The sequence below is a fragment of the Pinus tabuliformis genome, chromosome Q (genome assembly GCF_031772625.1).
Source record: "Pinus tabuliformis cultivar Carrire ecotype Pingquan chromosome Q, CPIR1, whole genome shotgun sequence".
Lineage (NCBI taxonomy): Eukaryota > Viridiplantae > Streptophyta > Pinopsida > Pinales > Pinaceae > Pinus > Pinus tabuliformis.
In genome coordinates, this window is record NC_142296.1 from 998,536,840 (window position 1) to 998,554,819 (window position 17,980).

Below are 17,980 nucleotides of genomic sequence, written 5' to 3' on the forward strand. Positions count from 1 at the left end.
AGAACATTGCCATGTAAAATATAACAAATAGAGCATTGCAATTCAATAACACGATGAACAGAAATATTATTAGCTTTATTATAATAGATAACTGGGGTTTACATGCAAATACAACTGATATAGCTCAGATGGAAAAGCCGGCCTCAAGAATCTACGTCAATGCTGCACTGACCCTCCACGACTGAACTGAGATTACATCATTCTAATTTTCAGTAAATTAATAAACATTATTTTAATTATTATTATAGTAATGATTAATATTAATCATTATAATGATTAATCATTATAATGATCAATTATTATAATCATTTAATGATTATTATAATCATTATAATGATCAATTATTATAATCATTTACTGATTAGAATTATTATTATTATGATTGTTATGATATATTATTATCTTATTATTCTAATTATAATATTATTTCATTTTTAATAATTATTAGTACATTAATTACATCACATTCTTTTAATTATTATATTCTAATTTTAATTATTATTATATTCTTTTAATTATTATTATATTCTTTTATGCTTTTTTAATTAATATTATTATATATATATATATATATATTTTTCTAAATTAGTCTACTTCTATATTAATACAAAATATTCGTACAACGAGACGAGGGTCTCAAAAGTTCCAGCCCATGTAACAGCATACTGACAGTGCACAGTGGACTAACTATCTCAGGACTTGCAAAAACTAGCTGTAGGACTTAGAATCGCTGAGTCCAAAACTAAAGACTCTGAATCCTGACAGTGACCCCATTTTGACTTGAAAGCCACCTTAGTCAAAATATTAACTAACCGACATGGAATGCCGCCCACGCAGGGGAAACCGGCCCTCAAGAAGAGTTGTAAAGACTTGTTACCAGACACTACATGCTTAGGATAGACAAATCCTCTGTTGACAAATAAACAGGACCAAAAACACTCAAACCTGAGAGGTATGAACCATCACATTTGACCAATGAACAAAACCAGGGACTCGCAAGCTTGTTCAGTCCTCATGCTGAGTTGGAAGTTGTTCCTCAATGATGCGACAGCCAAAATGCTCTGGTTCTTCATACTCCACGGAATGTCCCTCTGCTCTAGCTCGATCTTCTGCTGCAGGCACGCTTGGGCCAGCTTGAGTGGGCATATTTTGAATTGCACAACCCCTATTATCTTGTCTTTGTTTAGTCACATTCATCGTGGGAGCTGTCCGGTGATCCATCCTCTGTTGCTGAGGAATTCCTGAGCCTGCTGTCTCTGAACCCCCAGCTTGCTCATTCAGTTCAACAGTGACCGAAACAATGAAGGAGGAATTACCCAGTCTACAGGGGAGGCGGAAGCGAGCCGTGTGCGTTCTGGTGTGCTGAGAGCTCACCTCTGTCATTATCTGCCCCCTTCCTCTGCCACGCCCTCTCCTGGTCGCCGGATAGCAGTATAAAGTATAGTCTGAGGCCTCAGATGAGGGGTCCGAAGTTGTGGATGACGCCTGGCGAAGGATCCGGCCCCGAGAGCTGCCTCTCCTGCTTCCCATTCTGGGGCGCTCTCTGGGCATTTTGATATTAACTATGGAAGCGAAACAAACAGTTATCGAGGATACAACACAATTGCTACCTGGGAGAAGTCGTAGCCGGTGGAAAGGAGCGTGAAGGCCTGTGATCTTGTTAACTTTCCGCACCAGAGCCAGACAGTGTTCTGAACTGTCTCTGGCTCCTGAACCTTCACCCTTGCTTTGCCCGGAAACGCTGATGAGAAGAGCGATAATGCAGATTATGCCGCGCTTCATTGCAGATCGATTATTACAATGCAATCCGGTTATTAATGCTGTAATGATGTTTAATGTGTGAATCATTAAGTGCTGCGTCCTGCAGCTCCTTCTGGCTGCGGTGAGCGTCCACGCGCCCCCCTGCCAGACCATCCTCGTATTAGGTGCTGGAAAGATCACCCGCATCCGGGAGAAGGAGATCCTTTTGCACCAGAGAAGTGCATTCTTTTTTGAGGTGTTCATCATTTGTGTCACATAGAGGACCTGAGAAGAGTAGGTGCGGCTGATTGACCCCCTGATTGGCCAGTCTATCTGCTACCCTGTTGGCGGTGCGCCTGATATGCTTGAAAGTGATGCTACTAGTTGTCCTTAGCCTTTCTTCAATCTGTTCTAGTCTACTGAGAAGCCTCCAACGTGAGGCTATCTTCGCTGTTGGGGAGCCTGCTTGAATCCTTGTGGCGGCTGCTATTAAAATTTGCGAATCCCCTTCTACCTCCAGAGGGAAAAAATTTTCCTGTACTGCTATGCATATGCCTTTCCATAGACCCTCCAGTTCTGCTGCGTTGTTAGTGTCTTTGCCGATTGACCCATGATATATGTGCAAGACTGTACCTACTTCATTCCTGAAGACATCACCATAACTTGCTGGCCCGGGATTGCCTTTGGCAGCCCCATCGAAATTCAATTTGAAGGAGTGAGTTGCCGGAGGGGATCATGTGTGGGGAGAATCAATACTGTTGGGGGATTTATTCTTTATTTTGAGCTAAAAATGTGAGGTTCAAATTCCATTCTTTCCGTATTAGGCGTTCCTGAGGAGATTCTAGCAGGTCCGATTCTTGCCATTGTTTTAGAGCAAGAGTTTCTTGCAGATTATGTTTGAGAAGTATCCAAAGAGCATCTGGAGACTTGCTGAGGTTATTGAATATTCTATTGTTCCTCTCCTTCCATAGGATCCAGTAGACAAAGCCTGGGAGAAGGCTCCAGAGGGAATTTAAAAGAAGGCTTTGAAAAGGATGTTTGGGCCAGTTTCTGATGGTTTCCGTGATGCTGCCCACCTGTCTGCCCGATCTTCTATTGCATTGCTCAGTTTTTTCCCATAATTGTACTGCTAAAGGACATGTATCCAGTAGATGCGAGATGGTTTCGGAATGAAGATTACAGTTTGGGCATCTGGATGGACCTATAAAACCTCTCTTTTGAAGATTGTCCCATGTGAGTATGCGCTGCTTGCTTAGAAGCCAAAGAAAAGTGGAAACCTTGGGCCATATGCCTGGTTGCCATACCTGATCCCAAAGTTGATCCTTTGTTGCCTGCATCGGTTGATAGAGAATCTGGTATGCTTCCTTAGTTGTGAACATTCCTTTTGGTGTGTGACCCCAACGTAGTTTGTCCTTTTGATCTGAGTGCTTGATTTTCCGGAATGTTAGCTCCTGATCTATCTCTTCATGGGTCTCTCCTTGCCAATCCGCCTGCCAAGTGCTCGCTGGCCTCCAGAGTTGGAAATCATCAGGGGATTGCTGATGCCAGTACTGATGTACATAGATTTGGTTAGCTTGCTACATTGAAGCCTGCCATTTAGGTTTATTGAAGAGTGAGGCTAATTTTGGGAGTTGTTGCCATGAGTCCTCCCAAAATCTAGCAGTAGTGCCTGAATGGATCTCCCAGAAACTATGCTCTTGGATAAAAGCTATGATGCTTTGCAGCATTCCATATCAACGAGCCTGGAGTAGAAGTGCTGATTCTTATTAGTTCTTCCACCTGACTACCTGGCGCATATTTGGCTTGCCATAGACGTGCCCAAGGTGTATTTGGTTTGGTGATCCAATTCCACCAAATTCGGGCTCCCATTATGTTATTGCTGTGGAGGGGATCCCGCAAACCTAGCCCACCAACTGATTTTGGTTGACAGACCTCCTTCCATTTGACAAGAGCCCATTTCCTGTTGAGACCAGAGGAACCCCAGAGGAAGTTTCTTTGTAGATTGCGAATATTTTTCAGGACCCATTTTGGCACAGCTAAAATGGAAAAAAGATAGAGAGGCATAGTTTGGAGAACAGATTTGAGAAGGATGAGCCTGCCAGCAATATTAAGCGAGTGGAAGGTCCAGGATGATAGCCTTAGTTCAAGTTTGTCGAGGAGGGTTCTCCATGATGCGTTCTTAATGGCTGTGTCCAACAGAGGGGCTCCCAGATAATTCAAAGGGAGTACTGCTATGGGATAACCCAGTATCCTGGCAATGTTCCTCTGAGTCACTGAAGGGGTGTTAAAGAAGAAAAGCTGGGATTTAGCAGCGTTGATGGATGTTCTCGAGGCTTCCGAGAAGAGATTGAGTAAGGCTTTGAATGCGGAGGCTTCTTGCACAGATGGGTGGCCAAAGAGCACGGTGTCGTCAACAAACTATTGATGGGAAGTAGGGGGAAGACCATGAAGAGAGATGCCTTTAAGGGAGTGAGAGGAAATGGCATGATGAAGAAGACGGCTAAGACCTTCTGCCATGAGAACAAAGAGGAAAGGGGAAAGAGGATCACCCTGTCTAATGCCTCTTGAAGGACGAAAGGGCTCAGAGGGTGAGCCATTTAGCAGGATCGAGAAGCTGGGAGAAGAGATGAGACTCATAATCCACCGGGTCCAAGTTGCACTGAAGCCAAATGCCAATAACATTTGATGTATATAATTCCAGCTGAGTTTATCAAAAGCTTTGGAAAGATCAAGCTTGAGAATCATACCTGGATTTTTTAGAATCTTGAGAGAGTTGATCACTTCGTTTGAGAGAATGAAACCGTCCATTATCTGGCACCCTTCCACATATCCGGTTTGTTTTGGCGAGATGAGGGGAAGAAGTGGTTTGAGCCTGTTCGCCAAGACTTTGGAGATGAGTTTGTAAATAACATTACACAGTGCTATGGGCCTGTATTTGTCTGGCGTGTTTGGTTCCTCTGTTTTGGATATTAGTGCTATGAAAGTCGAATTTAGAGAAGGAAGGATCCAGTGCATGGATCTTGATTCTTCCACTGTCTCCCATACCTCTTTTTTGATCAGCTCCCAAAACTCATGAAAGAAGTTGGCCGTGAAGCCATCGGGACTCGACGCTTTACCATCTTTGAACTGGGCCATCGCTTCCTCCACTTCCTGTAAGGTGATGGGCTGGAGCAGCATATTATTTTGGTTCTCCGTGATGATTTTCGGAATGTGCTGTGTCAGTGCTCGAATGGCTTGATCCCTGCTTCCTGGTGGCTCCCGAAGAATATCCTGAAAGTGTTTTGTGAATTCCCGTTCCACTTCTTCATGCACTTCTAGTCTGTCCCCTTGTGGATTATTGATAAAGGCAATATTGTTATGCATTCTCCTTTGAAGAGTGGATCTGTGGAAATTTTTTGTATTTTTCTCCCCTTCCTTAAGCCATCTGATTCTAGACTTTTGTCGCCAGAGAATTTCTTCTTGCTTCCTTCGTGCTTCTATCTCTGTTAAGAGGGTCTGCTCCTGTTGTTCATATTCTTCCGTTCGACCCTCTAAAATGATGCTCTGTTGTAGTGATTCCATCTGCTGCTCCAGTTTTTTCCGGTGTTCGAGGATATTGCCAAATTGCGTCCTATTCCATGATTTGAGAATCTGCTTGAGGTATTTTAATTTTTGTTGGAACTGGAACATCTTGGCTCCTTCAGGGGGAATGAAGGAGTTCCAGGCCTCCTTCACAACTGCTTTGAAGTTGGGATGAGAGAACCAGAAGGCTTCAAAGCGAAAGGGTCTATTGCTCTTTATGCCTGGACGCGACCACTGTAGCATTATGGCCACTGATCCGAGCCCGCATGAGGCATAATGGAGGCATGAAAGTCCCCTCCTAAATGTATGGCATTATCTGATATGAGGAAGTGGTCCAACCTGGAGGCTATATGCTGCGATCCCCTCCTTTTGTTAGTCCAGGTGTACATACCATTTGAAGTTTGGAGATCCATTAACTGATTGTTGTGTATAAATTCCTTGAAGCTTATACTATCCCCTTCTAGCTTTGATCTGCCCCCTGTTTTTTCCTTTAAAGCTGTTATGATATTGAAGTCACCTCCGCCAAGCCATAGGGGAAACTGTCTATTGGAATTGAGCGCTGTGAGTGTATCCAGTAGATTCAGTTTTTTTTGTGCATCTTGTGGAAAATAAACATTAGAAAGATGGCCATGGATATTCGTTCCAATGAGATGAAATGTGGACTGGATGAAGAAGTGTGAGGCATGAAAGTCGTGAAGGGAAAGTAGCTGCGGGTTCCACAGGATCGCTAATCCCCCTGAGGCACCTGAAGCGTCTACTGAAACTGAGCGGCAACCTATCCAAACCTTATTTAGAATCCTTTCCAGAGTAGTGCTGTTACTTTTGGTTTCTTGAAGAAAAACGATTGAAGGCTTTTCTTTCTGAATCAAATTTTTTAACATGCTGTGTTTTGAGGGGCTATTCAGTCCTCTCACATTCCATGAAATTAGCTTCATGGAGAACTATTGGGCAGGGTTTTGAAGAACTTTGTCAGCTTGGGGAATCTACCAGATTCCACCAGCATGTCTCCGATGATTATGGTCCTTTGCAGATCTATTTTGTGCCCTCGTTTTTTCATCTCTTTCAGGATTTTCTTGCTGTCCCAAGGACTTCCAGCCTGAATTCCCAGACTTTTGTTGTGCTGCGCTTTGGTTAGAACACCTTCCAACTTTTCAATCTCCTGGATGGGTATTTTGTTAAAATCTCTCTGTTTGCATGCAGTTTCCAACGTGAGAATGTCCAGACCTTCCAGATTCATGCTTTCTGTTTCCTCATCCATATGTGTCGGAGTGTTTTGATCTTCCTCGAATATCTTTTGATGAATACTAAGAGTAAGAGCAACATCTAATTCCATGGCTGAGGCTTGCACGACGTTTTCGACTTTTGCTTTCTCAGTTGAGGTTGAGGCGGGTAAGCTGGTATGAGTGGGGGCTAGGATTGTTGATGGGTGTTTTGGGACCTGGGGGGGAGCAGAAGGAGAGGGATCTACCAAAGGTGGTTCTGGGTGATCCTCCGAGGTATTTTGAGAGGTTAGAATAACAAATCTGTTCTGGGTGTTGGGCTTGCCGGAGCTGGCTGGGGGTGCAGGGGTTTTCTTGGCATGTCGCTGGCGATTGGGAACCTTTGTGAAACCTTCTTTATCTTTGTTGGGATCATTTCCTAGGGCAGTGATTTGTGCCTTTTCCATTGATAGCCGCAGATCCTGCAGCGGAGTTCCTAGCGGCGTCTATATTCGGTCCAGGGTCCTGATCGGTCCGTGGGGGGACTCCTGTATTGTTCAGAGAGTCTGCGCAGCCTGCTTTGTCAGAGGAAGTACTGGAGGGTGGAGGGTGGGATGACCCGTCCCTCCCAAGGGCGATGCCATTTTGAAGCACTCAGAAGGAGCAGTGAGGTGGGGGCGCCGAATGCACTGAGAAAGCTGTTCAGGGATTAACGATCGAACCCTAGCGCTGTCTGCATCCAGAGTCGAGTTCTTTCCTCTAAATGTTTCCCCTTAATTATATTAATTACTTTACATTATCTTGTTTAATTTCTAATTAACTTCTTTTTAGTTTACCTCTCTTTTATTTAATTTGGCTGACATAACACTTTTATTATTATAGATTAATCACTATTTATTTACATATTTGGTCAACTAAATAAATACAAAATTCTTCTGTGGATCTCTTGAGGATGGGCTGTGATACTTAGCTCGAAACGTCAAAAGGAAAATTCCAAACACTCTTCTTTTGTGAATTATGGATGAATTCACCAAGGGGAGAGATGGGTATTTGCTCACTCTTGTTGAATCACCCGACGGTTTCCGTCCTGGGGTTACTGTTGAAGATACGAACCTCTGGTTCTCCAAACCTCTCTACAAGAAAAATACTCAATTCAAGGATGTCCCAAATGATCTCCTCCTCCTTTTAAAGACTCCATAAATAGACCTCCAAGGCTCTAGAGGCGTCTTATTTTATTATTATTCTAGAAACTTCTCCTTTGACTTTATCTTAAGTGACTCTTTAATTTTATTTTATTCCACTTAAGTCACTTTTGGCCTTTTTCCTCATATTAATTATTTTTCCCTTTTTAATTTAAATGACTAATTAAACTCATTTTTAATTTGGGAAAATAGTAAATCACCCGCCATACTCTCTTCGGCCACTGGAAATCAATTCTCAACATCCCGTCTTGTAGATCTTCTCGTTCTGGTTCCAACGAGCTATACATTGAGGCATTCCATCATATGATCCTCCCAGAATGCCACTTCAAGTGTGATTAATCAAGTCAGACCCAATAATAGCCCTGCTTTTTGAAAGTTATCGAAATGCAACAGAACGAAAGACAAGCTGTCCAGATGATGGAATATGCCAAGCGAATGTCATCGAATCCCATAAAAACTCCTCAAAACCCCCTGAGACCCCTGATGACATAATCTTGCTCCCCTGTCCTGGCCATCTTGTGACCTGGAAATCCACCCTGGTTGTACTATAGAGGAAAATAAAAATGGGGACATGACATGGACCAAGGACATGTCACTTCCCCTTGGGGGCTGGAAACACCTAATAGGGTGGTCTATTAGCCACTCCTACATAGGGAAGTGACACCATTATGAGTTCAAAGCCTTAATTTTGGAAGGGAAGCCTTATTCGAAATGTCAAATTGCCCAATACTTGCAAACTTGTGTCATGTCCCTTCTCAAACACATTTGTAACAGGGTGCTGCTACACAATTTTGCACAATTTTGGCTAAGAAAGAGAACCCATCATTTTCGACTTAGGGACTTAGGAGGCAATTCGACTTTATTTGGTTGCTAGTGGAATGTAGGGGCCACCCACATGGGAGTTCGAATTGGCCCATTCGAATAGCTTGTAGGGAAAGTCGAATAGGTGGATGGAGGGGCCCACATGAGGCTAGGGAGGCCTAAGGAGTTATAATGCGGGAACAACTCATTTTGGATTCATTCTTACACCTTGCAATCAAAATTACTTGACTGTTCGCTCTGCTGTTTAGCTGAGTCAACCTGTTGTTTAGCCACGAATCTCTCAAGCGGGAGATTCAACCTCTACTTCGGGGGACCATCCGTGTCCGCCCTAGAGAGGCAGTTCCATAAGTATTTCAGAGGTTCCGGGAGTGTGTTACAACACTACCATTCAGCCACAACAGGTAGTGTGTATTTCTGGCTAGTTGGAGAATATGCACGGGGAGTTTGGAGCTATCAATGATCAAGCATTTGCCGGGAGAGTTAGAGGATTGGGAGAGTAGCAAAGGGCTATGGAGCCAGCAGAGTCAGCATCCCAACAGTCCAATTTACAGTTTTCTGGGCCTGCGCAGAGAGCCATCACTAGGCTCACGTGGGAGTTTGAGGAAGGAGTTGTAGAGTTGGAGTTGGCCGGGAGAAGTAGGAGATCAGTTGGTGGGCCATTTGAGGAGGATTGTTGGAGTTGGGAGAGTAGAGATTGACAGGATTAGTCACAACAACAAAATTCGAAATTGGAGGAGGGTCACATTGTGAAGGGTCAATTTTTGAAGGTTTGAACCAAGGGAAACCCTTTTTGGGTTTTTCTGGGTTTTGGGCAAGGATCACACTCCTAATTTTATAGAATTTTCTGGGCAGATCTAAAGGGGTCAAATAGGGGTCCCAACAGAGCCAACAACTAGAGGAGCTAAGGGGAATTTGGGCCAAAATTCGAGGTCAACATTTGGCCGATTCTTTCGTAGGTTTTTTTTTTGGTTTTTGTTTCTGGGTTTAGGCCAAGGAGCAAGGAGCTGAAATCTCATAATTTTCTGAGCACGGGAAGCAGTGATTCCATCCCTTCAAAGTCAGCAGACAAAGCAGTTTTATGGGGCAGCGCAATTCAGTTTGGTGCAACAGTTGTAGCAAGCTTCAATCTGTTCAACGTTTTCTCACCTAGGTTTTGTCATGCTTGTCGATTGAGACAAGCCCAGGTGCACCATTCTATTTTACTATTGTATTTGTTCCTGAAGAAGTAATAAAATGGCTCAACAGTTCTCTATTTCTAGTGTTTTCATGGGTGCTTAATGTATATTTCGTTTTTTTGATTACTAGATTGTTTGCATGCTTTGTATATCAGTTACATTCCTGTTTAGGAACATTACAGCTCGGTTCACTTAGATGCAAAAATGATTAAATGTACCTGGTGATGTGGTTGCTAGCATTGGATATTGTGTGTAATTGTCAGGTGGTTCCACAACCATGGCTTGGGCAACTAACTGGGGGCCAAGTCTTTTAGAGGAGCATATTGACACCTACAGGTGGAGCGGTGAGAGTTATGGGACTCCAAGCAACAATAGAGCATCATACATATCCTTGGGCACCTCCCACACCCACAACGTTCCAACATTTTGCCCTACATTGATGACTTTTATGGGATGATGCACCTAGACCCAACATGCCCCCGGCCAAGATAGCACTTCATGAGGGGTTGGCAGCTGATCCAAGGCCCATAGGAGGATGTGCTTAGAGCTTGAGCCATGGGAGAGCTAGCACCACCTTGAAAGCTCCTAGCGTTGGAGCAGAGACAGGCATTTTGACCACTTGGAGACCCATGAGACCACTTTTGTGCCCCAAAATCAAAACTGGGGTCCACAGAGGGAGATTGACAGAGACCTAAGGGCCAACCCTTAGGAGATGATTTTAGAGGGCTTCTGCTCACACCTTGGCACCAAGAAGCCTCAATACTAGCCCTAGGAGGGCTCACACATGCATGATGTCATCCTCTCTCTCACCTACGACTCACATGTGTGGTCTAGAATTATGTTTTATCATTTGCTGCTAGGTCGGCTTGTGATCTAGCTTGTGATTAGCACATTATTTTATGATTTTAGGGGCATTAGGCTAAAATAGACTTTATGACTCATATAAATAGAGGGAGATCATTTGTATCAAATCATCATCACACACTTAGGTTTTTCAGCCTCTCTAGCTGATTTCAACTGTCTTTCTTGTGGAGAATTTGGAATCTATGAATGCATTTTGACATTTGGAGCTGGTCTGATTATATTTGGAGGATCAATGGATGGAATCTTTGCATTTTATCTTGTATGTGTACCTAATTGTTGAATATCTATTTCTTCATGTTTGATGTATGGAATAATGTTGATTCCCGGTTATGCTAATTGTGCCCTAATTTGTTGAAGATACATTGAATGCTATTTAAATGATCTACTACATGCATTACTCATACATAACATGTGAATGAGTTTCCTATTGGTGAACTTTGTTAGCTCTCCAATGAAAAATCCATTATCTGTTGCATAGGTAATTGCTTGAAGTTTTATTGCTAGGGCATTGAGATTTTTGCCTTCTTAGAAACTTATCAACTGCTCTATCAAATCATAGTCTCCATTTTCCCAAGGGACAAGGGATTGTTCTACTTTATTGGTGATCAAACACTTTCTTAGTCCACTAATTTTGGCCTCTTCAAGGATAAGCTCATGAGTTAGGGCTTAGTGTGAATTCCTAGGTAAGGAGTATTTTGTGGATTGGAGAGCCTAAACATCAAGAGGAGTGCATTTGCCACAAAATCTCCCCTTTTGGTGGGCATCCACTTCAATCTTATCCTTAAATTTCTTTCCCCTAGTTGTTAGCCGGAGGGTAAAACCCTAGTTTGTGTTGCTTCAACTTATACTTGATGGTTTCATGCACCTTTATTTCATTGAGAGTCACTATTGGAAACCCTTTCCTTGCATCTTGGCCCTTTGTCTCTCCAACACTCAACCAATTATTCAAATTGTAGGCCATCAATTGTCCTCCCTAGGTTTCTATAAAAAAGCGAATTACCTCCAATTAGAGCCTTGAACCATTGTTGTGTTTTTCTTATAGAAGGCCTATTTGAGTCACCTTGTACCTTAACATTAGAATACCTATCTTACGTGACCTTCTCACATATGGGGACTCCTCCTGTCGGTGAAAATTCGTAAAGAGCAGAGGGTTTTGGCTGTGGTGATATTGTGCCACTACCCCATTGTTGTCATTTGGTCTAGCGTTAGTCTTGTAGGGTGCCCCTCTCCAAGGCCTGCTAGATTTTGCGGCAATAGTACCCATGGTGTTGGCGCCCATGGAATACTTGCCCATGGTACTGTTACCCATGGTATTGGTATCCATAGAATACTTACCCATGGCATTGGGGTGGCCAAAGATTATAAAAGGGACCTCAAGATCATTCTTTAGGTATGTCTAGATATCTAATGCATTGTTTACTTTGGCTCTTGGAGCTTGATTGGGGGCTTATAACCCTGAGTCACCTTCTTTCAATGGAGGTTAAATTCATGAAATAAAGCAAGTGATAGAAAAGATACAAGCCAAGGGCAAATTGATAATGTAAGATAAGATCCTAAAGGGGTTCAGTCTTCATCTTTGCAATAATTATTTTAGTCATCACTAGCCCACAATTGCTTCATTTGTTCATCTTGTTGTCATCAACATACCCTGATACGTTGTTCCATTTATTATTACTGATCAAAGTTGCAAAACATTCTTTCTTTGGGCCCAATTCATTCATATTTGTTGCTTTTATTGTTGGGGCCACAACAACTTTTCCCTTCCCAGGACTTCTTCTGAGCTGACTGTGGCCTTTATTCTACTGAGCTAAGTCACCTGACACGGGGATTCGGGATTCGTAGTATACGGGGGTTCGAGTGTTGGATTCGGACACGTTGACGCCCCGGAACATGACACGTAGGATTCGTTATGTATTATTTTATTAATATAGCTATATATATATATATTAAAAATTAGATATTTCTTACACAAATTCTAATTAATGATACAAATTCATTGATTTCAAACATAGATCTTCATCTATAGCATGCATAGTACATACAAAATTCAAATACATGTCAGTGGTCACATAAATCATGATTCATAAATGAAAGACAACTTACAACTACAAGATAGTAAGATAAAGACACTGATAGCTGTAGTTTTCTCATTAAGTCATCAAATCAAAATGTGTTACATAGGTAGTGCTGGTGCAATGCCAATGGCAAATAGAAATAGAAAATATAAAACAACTACAGGTATACAAGCCTCAAGGCAATAGGTAGCCCATGACTCATGAGTCATCAATCCTCATAGTCATCATTAGAATCAGCATCAATGTCCTCATCATCATGGTCACCACTGCTCTCCTCTGCATCCTCCTCCTCCCCTGTATCCATAGTCGCCTCTACATCTGCTGGTGTGGAGGATGACCCCTCTAAAATATCACCGTCATCAAATCTAACAGGCTCTAGCACTGGATCATTGAGATCCATGTTGGCCAATGCCAACTCAACACTGTTGTCCAGACCCATATCATCAGGAAAGACATCCCACATCTTTGTCTTTCCCCTCAACCACTCTTCCCTCTGCCTGTAAATAAGATGAAGGTTGGTGTGCACATACACCATTGTCTTTGCCCTAGACTGCTCAAGCCTTCTCTTCTTCACACTATACAAATTCCCATATGTGCTCCAATTCCTCTCGCAACAAGAGGATGAAGTCCCCTGAGAGAGGAGCCTCATGGCTAACTGCTGAAGAGGAGGGCTTGTTGCCCCATGATTTGCCCACCAAGAATAGGGTTTCTTAGCCCCCCTATCTCTAATCACATCATATCCTGCAAATCGACTAGTGCCAGTGGAAAACTCTGCAAAGGTATCCTCCACCTCATCAAGCAATGCTCTATCCTGAAAAACCCCCTGAATGCATCAATTTAGGGGATTCGAATCCCAGAATCGGGACACGTTGTATCCTAACGGGATTCGTTGTGTCCTAACGGGATTCGTACGAATCCCGTTAGGACACGACGTGTCCCCTTCTGGGGTTCGAATCCCCAGCAAATCGTGTCCGATTCGCAGGATTCGGACATGTGGCCCCTTTATAACGAATCCGGTTACTTAGCTACTGAGTCTAAATATTATATGCTATCATAATTTTTCTTGTGGCCCCTTGTCGTTTCTTTCTTTTCTCTTTTATATGAAATGTTTTAAATCATTAAAATTACATAAATTATGAGTATTCCTTTTTTATTAGTTTTAATAATGTTATTTTACTTCCAAACAATATGTCGGCCACATCATCATATAGGTTCATGAAGCCCAATGGATGTGTCACTTCACCCTCAACGACTTGTATAAATACAAGTGTCCTCTCACCTCATTTAGCATCATCATCACTCACACATTCTTCTCTCTCCTCTCATTGGTTCGTGCAACTATTGGGCATTCTCTTTCTCTCACACGTGTGGCAAGGAGGATGAATTTCAGACAGAAGTACAGGGCCAAAAATTTCAGGAGTTGACTGAAGTTTGACCAGCGTTGACCAGGGACTATTTGACCAAGTTTGACTGTGATTTTGGAGGGTTTGACTCTGTTTGACCAGGGTGCATTGACTGGTACAGAAAATGAGATTTTTTGGGCTGTTTGACCTACATTGACCACAGACTTGTTTGACGGCAGGGTTGACTTCAGGTTGACCAAGTTTGACTGCAGATTTTGTGACTGTTTTGGGCTAACTTTGACCGTTGTTGGACGCCAAGTTTAATTGCCTTTGACCAAGCTTCAAAGGAGAAGTTTTGCTGCTGCGTTGACCATCTTTGACTTTCTGGTTAGGGCTGAATTTGACTGCAGTTGACTGTAGATTTGATAGGGTTGTTTTGACTTTGATTTGGCAAGTCAACTTTGACTTTTTGTACTCTCTCTCTCTGCTGAACATTTGATATAATAATAAGAAGAATTGATTAAAGGGTTTTCCCCACATTGGGGTTTTTCCCTAGCACCCACCAAATCTGGTGTCCTCTTGTCTAGGCTTGTCTTTTGCAATTTATTTTATGTTCTATCTACAGTTACTGTCAATGTGATTTATGATTAATGTGATTGCTATTGGAAAAGTTAAAACTAAATTGGAAATTGTCATTGGGCTGTGAAAGGAACATTGAAGTAATTGTGCTAAGCATATAACATACCATTGTTAACTAAAATTAACAATAAGCTTAGAAAAGATGAAAGGGAAAGATTATTCTTTTAGGAAAGAAAGGGAAGTGAATATATCAGTGTCAAGGTTTGGAAAAAGAAAGAAAAATAATGTTACCTGAGGGAAAAAAGTAATTGATTATTTTTCTAAACAGTTATTTTGTTATCTATTTTCTATTCTTTCTCTGTTGTTTTTGCTCTTGGCATTGCTTTCACATCTCTATGTTCATTTGCCCTTTTTCACATCTTTCATTAGCTTTCTCATAAATTCCATCTTGTGCAGTAAGACCGCGTAGTTTATCAAAAGTTATCCCATAATTTGAATTGGATTTGATTTGCTCAAGGTTTTATTTAAGCTTGCTGTGGCTGTTCACAATGAAATTATAAAGATGGTGTCTCATTCCGTACTTGTACTCTATAAATATCCTATCCTTTGATTGCTGCATCATGGAGTATTTTCATTTTTAACATAGATAGTTGAAATGTCTTTATGGATCTGGATAATTTTTTTTGCAGACTGGTTTAGTCAATTTTAAAGTTGTGAAATTTTTTCCACTGTATACAAAGTATATGCAGTTTGTAATTGTCTATCCTTCATACGTCTTAAGTAACAAAAAATTTCAACATTTTTTGCATTTAAATTATTTTCTGAAGAATGATACCATGTTTCATGGTAATGATAGGGAAGGGAAGATATCTTTTGCTTGATTCTGAAAATCAATCCTTCATAGAAAGAATGGTTAAAAGGCATGAAAAATATTCGCATGTACAGGGGAATTTCTTATCTAAAATGTAGTTTTACTTGTCAACAGTCTGTCAACACACATGCCTGGCTGAATTTCAGAGGAATCAATTACTCTGCAGATGTCTATTTAAATGGCCACAAGAAAGTACTTCCAAAAGGAATGTTTCGAAGACACACATTAGATGTTACAGACATGCTTCACTCAAATGGGGATAACTTTCTTGCAGTTCTTGTTTATCCACCTGATCATCCCGGACGCATTCCAACTGAAGGAGGCCAAGGTGGAGATCATGATGTATGTACCTTGCTTCTGGTTTATTTCATAATATGTGATTTCAGGCTTCAATGCAGGCTGCATATATTAAATTAACTCTATTTATTACAAAATTGATTGTTCAATTCTTCATGATGCATGTTATATGTGTGTAAATACATTCTAGCAGTCATTTCTGTATGGCTGGTTTAGTTGAGCCTGAAATGTTACATCTTGATAATTTTCTTAGAAGTTAGAATCTATATACATGTACTAATACCTCATGAGAAAGTGAGCAGCATCACAATATCTGCATTTTACCCATGGAAAAAGGTTGTGTGTCCAATGTATGAATTTTGCTTTGATCCCTGTTGCCTCAAAATCTAGCAGGTCTTGTAGAAGGGTGCTAGACAAGGCAAGCACTAGAATAAGTGACAACAATGACGTGTGGCCCACTGTCACCACAGCCACTACCCCTTGCTGTTTATGGACTTTCACCAATGGGAGGCTTCCCGGTGTATAGGTCACCTATGAGAGATATTATAGGCTCAAAAGTTTAGGTGACATAATAGGTTCCTAAGCATGGCTCTACTTAGGTAAAAGGCTCAAACAATGAGAATAAGACAATTCACATCCCTTAGAGAAGCCTAATTAGGGCACGCTAGACCTGGGGCTCGAGTAATAGCAAGCAAATTGGATTATCCTAGGGTCAATGTTCCAAGAAAAAGGTTTCCAATAATGAATATTAGCAAGCCAATGGCATATTAAACCTTCAAAAAGTCCTCAAGTTGAAGCTTAGCCAACCTAGGGCTTTCCTAGGGATAACTAGCTAGGGAAAGAGAAAACAAGGCCTAAAATGGATAGTTTAGCCACCAAAGAAGGTTGATTAATGAATATTAGCAAGCCAATGGCATGTTAAACCTTCAAAAATTCCTCAAGTTGAAGCTTAGCCAACCTATGGTTTTCCTAGGGATAACTAGCTAGGGAAAGAGAAATCAAGGCCTAAAATGGATAGTTTAGCCACCAAAGAAGGTTGATTGCGTGGAAACCAAGTCTTCTCTTGATGTTAAATCCTTCCACCCCCTAAATCCTCTCTCTAAGCCTAGTCCTTGGGTTGATGGAATTTATGGGTGTGATAGATTAGCCAAATATTTCAAAGGAATAAAGATGTTTTGATGCCCTAGCACAAAACCCTAACTATTATCTTTGTGAGGGATCAAGGTCATTTGGGAGAGCTAATACAAAAATTCGTCAAGGAGATTGCCATTCACATTTCTTTCATGAGTAATGCACACAATGATGACATCTAGATTCTATACAAATCAATCTTCAATAATAAATGGTGTAATAGAAAATCCATAGATTATCAATTCATTCCATATATTAGACAATAAAATAAAAAACGTATCAAATTCAAGGCTCACCTACATGACAAAATGCATGAACAATCCTTTCATTGATCCAAGATAACTTCTCCAATGCCAAGAAAATAGCTCCAATAAACAATGTTGTCCATAGATCACATCTCTCCAAGATACAAGACGGCCAAAAAAATCTGAGGGCCGAAATAGTTACAAGTGAAGTTGAATAGAATGAATGATCCTCTCCTCTATTTATACGAGGAGGATGACATATAATTAGCCTAATAAGCCCCTAAAAACAAGTTTGATGACAACATATACTTGGGTTATAAGACAACCCACTAGCTTTTATCATAAATGCTCAAATAATTCCACACATCTAAGCTGCTAGGCTTCTAGTGCTGACATGATGCATAAAATAGCCTCGAAATGCTATGCCCAAGTGCTATAAGGTGTTACATATGATGTAGAAGCAAAATCAAGAGTTGAGGGTTGGCCCTCAAATCCACCTGAATGGCTCATATGGTCCCAAGATCCAGCTAAGGCACCACAAAGTGGTCTCTATGGTCTCCAACTGCTCAAAGTTTCCATCCCTGCTCCAATGTCGAGGGCTTTCTAGGTGCAACTAGCGCTCCCTAGTCTTTGAAGGTGTTACCATCCTCATTTGGGCCCTGAATCAACCTCCATCCATCAATTGGTGCTAAGGCTGGCCTAGGGGCATGCTGGGTCCAAGTGTGTCATCCTGAAGAATCATCAAATCCTACAGAAAGTGGTACAACGTCCTGCATGTTGGAGGTGCCCTAGTACATGTGTCAAATGCTATTGTTGCTAAGAGGCCCAAGAGTCTCAATGCTTCACTTGTTTGTGCCAATATACTTCTCTGGTGGC

General features: G+C 41.6%; 1 protein-coding gene across 2 annotated transcripts in view; it reads left to right on the forward strand.

Moving 5' to 3' along the window:
- LOC149222830 (mannosylglycoprotein endo-beta-mannosidase-like) overlaps window positions 1-17,980 on the forward strand; it is a 218,849-nt gene that overhangs the window by 98,507 nt on the left and 102,362 nt on the right. For both annotated transcript variants that reach the window (XM_089385642.1, XM_089385643.1), the window contains exon 4: window positions 15,546-15,773. In XM_089385642.1, coding sequence (XP_089241768.1) covers window positions 15,546-15,773 — 228 coding nt within the window. The remainder of the gene's footprint in view (window positions 1-15,545; window positions 15,774-17,980) is intronic.